The following is an 8023-nucleotide window of genomic DNA, read 5'->3' on the forward strand; positions in this document are numbered from 1 at the left end:
CCATTGTAGATCTTTGACTAATGCTTCAAATGAAACGGCCACATGTGTAAACACTTTTAAAGGGTCGTAGGTTGTCACGTGTTTTTTCTGGCTGCCGTACTTCACTAGACAGAAGGCCAAATGCAGCACAGGGTCTCTGGCCGCAGAGCGCCAGCCCTGTACGGCTGCCCCACTGCAGCTGCTGCTTGCCCTGGCTTGGTAGAGGCACAGCCTACACGGTGCCTCCAGATACTGGAGAAGAGCCCGACTCCGGAGTGCGAGACAGGCCGAGAGGTTGCTGAGTCCTCCCCTCCTGGCCCCCCAACCCCGAACCCTCAGTCCCAGAGCCTCGGGAGGCCTCCCCTCCTCAGCAGGTCTGAGCACTGGGCGTGAGTTGGCTCTGGCAGGTGCTTCCTCATCAGACGAACTCCTCTTCCCTTGCTGCCTCGGTTGTTTCAGCTCATCTTCTACGCTCATTTGGTTTCCCATAGAGAGTGGCCTCTGGAATGGTGGTTTCACTCCTGAAGAGTTAGTTCAAGATGCCTCTTAGTAATCACAAACTACTCAGTCCAAGATGGGACCAGATTGTGCTGGGGTCTGCCCCTCCCTGTGACCCAGCTAGATGAATGGGCTCTCCATTTACCCCAGAGGTAATTAGGAGACAATTCCCCAGTTCAGGCCGTGGGGGCCCCTTGCTAAGCAGCTGGTTACTCCTGTGTGGTGAGGATTGCTCTTTTCAGAAGTTTAGTGAAGGCCCCACGGTCCTCCCCGTAGGAAGTGACTCTGACGGTACCTGCTAGCAGGCCTCCCAGAGAAGGCTTAGGAGAAGATCAGGCGGCAGCCGGGGCAGATGGCGGCACGTCTCAACACCAGGCTGAGGGTGCAAGTGCTGCTCAGGGGTGACTTACTGAAGCACTGTTTCTGGCTGCAATTATCTGGATAGGGAACAAAAATTGCCAGGGAGATAGAATGTTTGTTTTAGTGATCCAAGTGTCAGCCTGGACTCAAAGTTTGTATTAAAGCTAATGTGTAAATTTTTCTTTTTTACTGTATACAAGGTGATATTAAAATGTTTCTCTGTTTTCTCCCTCTAGAGTTTACAGATGCTTCCCCAGCAGCGGAAAGCCATAGCTAAGTTCAAGGAACCAGCCCATGCATTAGCGTTTCAGCAGAAATTCCACAGGTAGCAGTGCATTCCATGGGTCTGGGGGTGGGGGTGGGGGTGGGCGAGGCGGGGAGCTCCTCTGCTGCGGGGTGCCCAGCTCTGCCCTGTCACTGCAGAGTGCACAGTAACGCATGAGGAGAGCAGACGGCACGGCACGTTTTGATATGGACAGTTGTCCCCTTGGTTTGTGGTGGTCTCATCAGTCTGCATTTGTGTAGACTGGATGTTCACTAGTCAGCCCCCACCCCCGCCGTTCCGCCTTAGTTCTCGTCCGCCTGGTAAGCTGATCGCTGACATGCAGAGGTGCCATAATGCTGGTTCTTTCTTCAAATGTCCGCAGGCATATGATAGATTTGTCCCACATAAACGTGGCCCTGATCGTCGAGTGAGCTCCCACAGGAGAGGCTGACCTTGCGCTGCACACACGCTGTGGATTGCTTCAGGGAAGCCGCCAGCACAGAAGCCCCAGGAGCTTAGGGCTCTCCGCCCACAGCCTCGCGTAACTGTTTTCTGGAGTGCCAGGCCACCCGCACTGATTCCAGAAGAGTTGAACTTACAGGGCATGGCAGACTGGAGTTCGGTGTTAGATTGCTTCACTTCTGTTGTCACCACAGAGAACTACAGTTTTCGTTTTCTTTTGTTTTCAAAGTGCTTACAATGCATGTAGACATTGTTCTTTGTGATCTTACTGTATGAGAATCACAGTGACTTAGATTCAGGAAAGAACACTGACGCCACAAATTCTAAGTATTTTTCACAGCAAAGAACATTTGATAATGGTTGCACTTATCTTCAGTGCAGGCTACTCAAGAATTTTCCCAACCAAGCATAACTTGCATTGTCTTCTCAGAAAGCCCTCAAAAGGCTCTTGTAAAAACGTAGATTAAAATTTGGGTGATTATCATTGACAGTTGCATATCCTGGAAAGCAGGGTATGAGGGGGGTTGGGAGTGGTGCCAATTGTGTGGCAGATTCTGCTTCTTGTAAATATTCCAAAAGCGCCAACTATATATTCCTAGTTCCAAAGGGAGCTGCTCACCCCCTTTTGCACCCTTCCCAGAGAAGACGGCAGTGCCGGGAGCCCCATGCTCCCTTGGCCTGGGAAGGTGTCCTTAAGCTCCCAGTGCAGCCTTGCTGGAGTCACCTGCTAGGCGAGTTGCATAGCTACCTACCATGTGAGACAGGGGACAGCCTGAACCTTGAACAGATCTGATTGGTTTTTTCCTCTTTGTAAATGTAGCCCAAAGTGTCATGTTCACGTCACTGGCTCTGTGATATGTAACATTCTTTGGGAACCTGGTTATCATTGCTTTGATTAACTTTTTTTTTTTTCCCCCTGAAGGCCTTGTGAGTAGGGGCTATGCTGTCCTTCAGTGGACCTCAGAGCAAGGTGACGTTGACTCTGGCATGGCATTCTTCGTGGCATGTGGTGTGAGGAATGGCTGTCGTGCTGGGAGAGCGAGACCCCAAGTGGAATGTGTCTGTGTCACCCATGAACCTGCTTGAGTAATTTTGGACAGGCTCCATTCAGTGTGGCACTTACTCCTCATAAAGCAGCTCTTAGTAAAATTCATTCTGGGCAAACGTTGGAAAAAGTGCCTTATTGTATTTTTGCTCATGAAAGAGTTTCACTATTTTAGATTTATTCTAATGTGGACCTGAACTATTTGAGCAAATGATACTAGGGCACACTCAGACTTTTTAGCTGTATTTTTACCTAAGATTTCTTGTCAGATTTATTAATGGAAGTAAGGGAACTAGAAGCCTGTTGTACATATGCCTCTGGTTAGCCAGCAAGGACAGAATACAAACGCGGAACACCTCTGCTCAGGGCAGCCTTGTGTCTCTCAGCCTCCTCGTGGGAGCTGGGACGCAGGTCCTGCGAACTTGTGTCATCTTGTTTTCACCGTTGCAGTTTTGTATTACTCTTCCAAATCCAGTTAGCAGAACTGGAGGAGAGTATTCCAGGCCCAGTGAGACTTGGTGGAGCACTGATTTAAAATGGCCTCATGTGCTGAGAGTAGCCTGGGAGATGAAGCTGGTGCTTGGTGGCTGCTCTGGAGCAGATCTGGGCTCTAGGACACTCGGGGCACTCATAGGATACACTAGAACACCCTCTCGCTGAGGCCTGGCCACCGTGTTCCAGAAACCTCCTGACTAAGCCTTGGCAGATGGCCCTTCCTCCAGGCGCTCCAGTGCAGTTTCCACGTAGTCGCTGCTGTGCACATCGGCTGTTTGACACGGGCGGTCTCTGCCCACTGTTTTCACAGTAGATACAGTTGTGTTTGTATATTTAAAAGCGTAGTTTATTTGGCTCAGACCACAGAGAGCTGCACTGAAATAATGAGTTTGCTAGCCCATAAGCTCTAACTGAGAGAGATCCAGACCATTTCCCCACACTGGGCAGTGGGAAAGCTTACAGTTGATGGACTTATTTTATCACCAGGGACTTACTGATCCAAGAAAATGAGTTTAACAGATTTTTACCACTTTCTGAAATAGTCTGAGTGTGCTGTGGCTTTGGAACCAAAAATCTGCCTGTTGTCTGAAAGGTAGGCATTTAAGCATACTTTTTTCTAGTTAGCGATAATAAACTAATCCTATTTGGGCACCATTGTTCACAACAGACCCCATGGCCACTTTAAGGTCTGCTTTTGGCATTGTCTGAGTGTGACATGGGTGCCTCAGGACATGTGTGTGTCCGTAACTGTCTGCACACACATAAGCAAGCTTTCTCTTGATAGAATGTTCTTGAAAAACCATCGGCAGAGTTGAACTAGGCCTTTCAGAAAGCCCTGGTTAGACTGGCTCGGCACAGTGGGCCTCTCTTAATGCACACAGCCCTGGACAGGGCTCCGTTAGTGCCAGCCCGCCCAGGGCCACAGGCCGAGTGTCCTCAGGGAAACCACAAGCGAGGAAAGAAGCAGAATTAGAAAGTCATGCTGTGTCCATTGTGTGCACTTCTCACAGCGAGATCAGACCTCGGTGAGCTGAACCCTCTTGGAAGATCTGTTGCAACCATTATCTTTGTTCTTTACTTATCATGCATTTAAAATGAGATGCAGAAGCATTTAACATGCTATGTAAATACGGACCTTTTAAAATTGAAATGTTATTGGAGATGCTTTCAATTCAGCAACATCTTAGCTATTTGTTAGTTCTTTTGTGTTGTCTCATCACAGTTTAATGGATACAGTTCCATAATTGTTGATGTGTTTGTGAAATATTCAATTTTTATAAAGATGGTAGTAAGTCAATACGTTTATCCTGACCTGTGTATTATTTGTTCACAAATCAAGGAGCTTAAAGCCAGTAAATATCAATATATCTCGTAAGGAAACCCAATAGGTGATTATGTGGAGCGAGTTACTTTTTCTTTTTGCATTATCTTGTTTTGATTTTGTGCTGTAATATAAGTTCACTTAGCTACTTATCTGATCATACGAATGCATTACCATTGGGCTGGCCACATTTGTTAAATTCTTATACTGATATTCTTCTAAAGGAGAAATCTCATCTCTTTTTTCCAAAAAAAATGGTGAGGGTTCCCCCCCTTCTGAACAGACCACTTCCTAAGTAGGTGCCTGTGCCCTCGCCCCATGGGGAGGGGACGGGAGGAGGGTGGTGGGGGGGAGGGGTTGTTCCTCATAACTATTAATTTGGGTCATCCTTCTCCTGATTTGTAAAGGTCCTGGGGAACCACGTGTTTACGCCTGGTGCTGTAGTGCTCCTGAACTGTGACAGCTTAGATCCCGCGCCCAGAGGTCTTTCTCCAAAGAGCATTTTGCTGAATTCTGCCAGCAGAAGACTTGCTGGCAGGAGGCTGGGAGAGGTGCGGGGTGAAGGGGCAGCAGCAGCAGAGGTGGGAGAGGAGGGCCGTGGAGGGTGGAGGAGTGGTCATGGTGTCAGTCGTGGACTTTCCTCCAGCACACTGCCCATCACGTGAGGGGCCGTGGGGGCAGGCACACGGCGGTCTCGGCAGAGGGCTGGCTGGAGAGCCCCTTCCCCTGGGGAGGCCTGCGGCTCGCGGGGCGGAGGAGACCTGAGGCCCGCCTTGCCCGCAGGCTTGATTTTAAGAACCTCTCACTTCTCTTCTTTTTTTCCTTTTGGCTTTGGTTTTCTTGTTTTGTTCTGTTATTTTGTTTTTTGTTTCTTTGTTGTTCAGTTGAAGGTAAGCTCAGTGTGCTCGCAGACCGTTGGACTGACAGGGACCCTGTGAGGACAGTTAGGTTTGGGGAGCAGTCTGTGCGCTGGGGAGCCCTGGGGCCCTGGGTTCCCTCCCTCCTTCCCGGAGAGCAGCCTCCCCGGCACAGGCCGGCCAGCGCCCTGCCCAGGGCCATTTTTCATTTTTCCTCCCTTCCTGCTTCTAGGACTCTATTGTGGCTTTGCTTTCTCGCTGTGAGACCTCCTTTTACTGTCCTTCCGTCAGGAAGAGCCCCCCTTCTGGCTTTTTGTGTATTTGGAGTGTGAGGGGAATGCTTGGGAAGGTATCCTTGGTTCTTCGCAGGTTTTTAAAAGGGATTCACTAACAGGGAGGGGCGGAGGGTGTGAAATGGGGCCAGGAGACCCTCAGGAAGGCCACGCCAGGAGTTCAGATCACTTAGGGGGGAAGTTTAGATATTTTATTGTATTCAATGAGCATTTCAGTTAACCTTTTCAACGATTTTTAAAACTCGTGAACGAAGTATTATTTTGGGCGTTCATAAATATGAACTCTCCAAAGGCGTTTAGCCTTGGTTTACTATTAAATCCTAAGGATTTTGTGTAAGGTTTTTTTGCAACCTATTTAATTTTCCTCATTTAAAGTGCCCGTGGTTTGTGTCCTAGAACCGGAGCAAAACTCACTGATTCATATTGGATCCCAAGTGTGCCTTGTCGGGCAGCGAGGTCAGGAAGCGCCATCGTCTCACACGCAGCAGCCAGCTCTTCCGGAGAGTGTTCCACGGGGCTGAGCGCTCTCCTCTGCCGTGTGTTTGTAGCAAGTCTTTAGTTAGATGGGCAGGTGGAACAGGTGTTTTTAGTGAGAAGTTACTTTTTCCTTTTATTTCTAACCAACTAAAATGTAACAAGGTCTTCATGTTCGTGTTTTGCTTTATTTTACTAATTTTAAAAGGTATGTAGAAATATTCAGGCCCTTTAAAAAGAAACACATAGTTTCTTCCTTTTAACGTGTTCCACATAGTGGACAAAGAGATGTACTGTTCTAATATATTCTGTATTCAGTAATGGAACATGCTCTAGAAGGTAGACCTCTTGATATTCTTTCAGCGTGATTTTCTTTTAAACTACTTTTCATTTTAAGGGCACATGTAGTAGGAGCTGATTTTTAAAGGACTGTTTAAATTTTATGCACTCTGCAGTATTGTCTTAGAATATATAATTTAGGTTTTTAAAAACACACACACACACACACAACACACATTTATACTGTCGACCGAAAAGCAAATAACCGTTGGTTTTTATAATTCCGCTTTGCTTTTCACAGGCACGGGTCCAGGATTGTGTGTCCTCTGTGAGGATTTTAACTCTAAGGCTTTAATTCCACTGTTTAATTTTCAGGTTCAGTAACAGCAGGCCTGCGCTGGGCGTTTCCGTGTTCAGCGGGTTCTCTCTGTTGGGCAGTTCTGTTCTCTTCTTGCTCCTGCGGGTCGGGGCTGGGCCCCAGCAGCAGGGTCTCCTCTGTGCCCCCTCCTTCCTTTCCTCCTGCACCTTCCTCGCCAGAACCCAGCTGCCATCCCCCTCTCGGAGTTCCTTTCCCACTCTGAAAGTCTTGCACTTCCTTTCACTCTCCCGTCTCTGCTGTCTGTCCTCTCCTCCCACCCACCTCCTCTTGGTGATGGCCTTCATTTGGCGGAGTTCTTGCTCCTCTGTCAGTATTAGTGTGGAGGAGAATTCCACTCTGGGCGCAAGAATGTTGCGAATGTGTTTGCACCATGTTTACAACTCGATTCCATCTAAACCTTTGCTTTGACAGGTTTTTACTCATGATTTATTCCTCCAGGTCTCAGGTTGGAGAGAATAACATTTGCATTCTGTTATTTTGCAGTTTGACTATAGGAGAGCGTGGCGCTCCAAAGATGCCGGCGTCCTGGTGCGCGGTGGCGCTGTGATTAACCCCTGTTTTATCCCTCTGCTTCTGCAGGACCTCTTGCATGAGTTCAGTGTTAGTAGCGTGCCTCTTACTCCACTTGGAAGTGCCGGCCCGTGTGACCCTTTGTTACTGCTCTCGCTGACTCTGATCCTTCCTAACCGTAATGTGTATGCGCATCACGCGGGGTTGGGCCAGCTCCTATGTGGAGTCTGAAGCTGTGTTTACTGGGAGTGCATTGAGAGTTCAGAAGTCAAGAGGTGACTGAGTTGCTTTCCTCTGGGTTGATCTACTTCATGTTTCTACCAAACACACTACACTTACATTTGCGGGAGATGATGTTGCCTTGTTTCACCCCATTTTTCACTTTGTGCTAATCACTGTGACAGCTTTATCAGGAATAGATGTGAAGAACAGTAGTGACATAGTTGGAAAAAATGTATTGTTGTGTGTATCATTTGTGTGATTCCAGACTGAGAAATGTGATTTGAACTGTATTGTAATTTGCAAGATGTGTTAATAAAATACCTCGCAGTTTCCACTTTTGTTCTGTAGTTATTTTATCTCACCATTCAGATTCACTCCGTCCCACATCTTGCCCATGTGGACAGGGACAGCACTGCAGCCGTCCCTCAGAGGACCAGGTGTGTGTTTTCCCCAAGGGGAGGAACGGTGTTCCTGAGCCAGCAGGTCTGCCCCCTGGTGCTGCCGTCCGCCTTGAGGCAGGCGTCTGGTTGAGGGACCCACCTGTGTCCGCCACGTCCCATGGTCCGCAGGAGCCTCAGCTGACC

At 48.3% G+C, this 8023-nt stretch overlaps 1 protein-coding gene across 3 annotated transcripts in view; it reads left to right on the plus strand.

Moving 5' to 3' along the window:
* RBM33 (RNA binding motif protein 33) overlaps window positions 1-7771 on the plus strand; it is a 133470-nt gene extending 125699 nt beyond the window's left edge. For all 3 annotated transcript variants that reach the window (XM_070616972.1, XM_070616973.1, XM_070616974.1), the window contains 2 exons: window positions 1074-1162; window positions 1485-7771. In XM_070616972.1, the coding sequence (XP_070473073.1) occupies window positions 1074-1162; window positions 1485-1533 (138 nt within the window). In that variant the 3' untranslated portion in view covers window positions 1534-7771. The remainder of the gene's footprint in view (window positions 1-1073; window positions 1163-1484) is intronic.
* The last annotated feature ends 252 nt before the right edge of the window (window positions 7772-8023 follow it).

Source organism: Equus przewalskii, chromosome 4, assembly GCF_037783145.1.
Source record: "Equus przewalskii isolate Varuska chromosome 4, EquPr2, whole genome shotgun sequence".
NCBI classification, from domain to species: domain Eukaryota; kingdom Metazoa; phylum Chordata; class Mammalia; order Perissodactyla; family Equidae; genus Equus; species Equus przewalskii.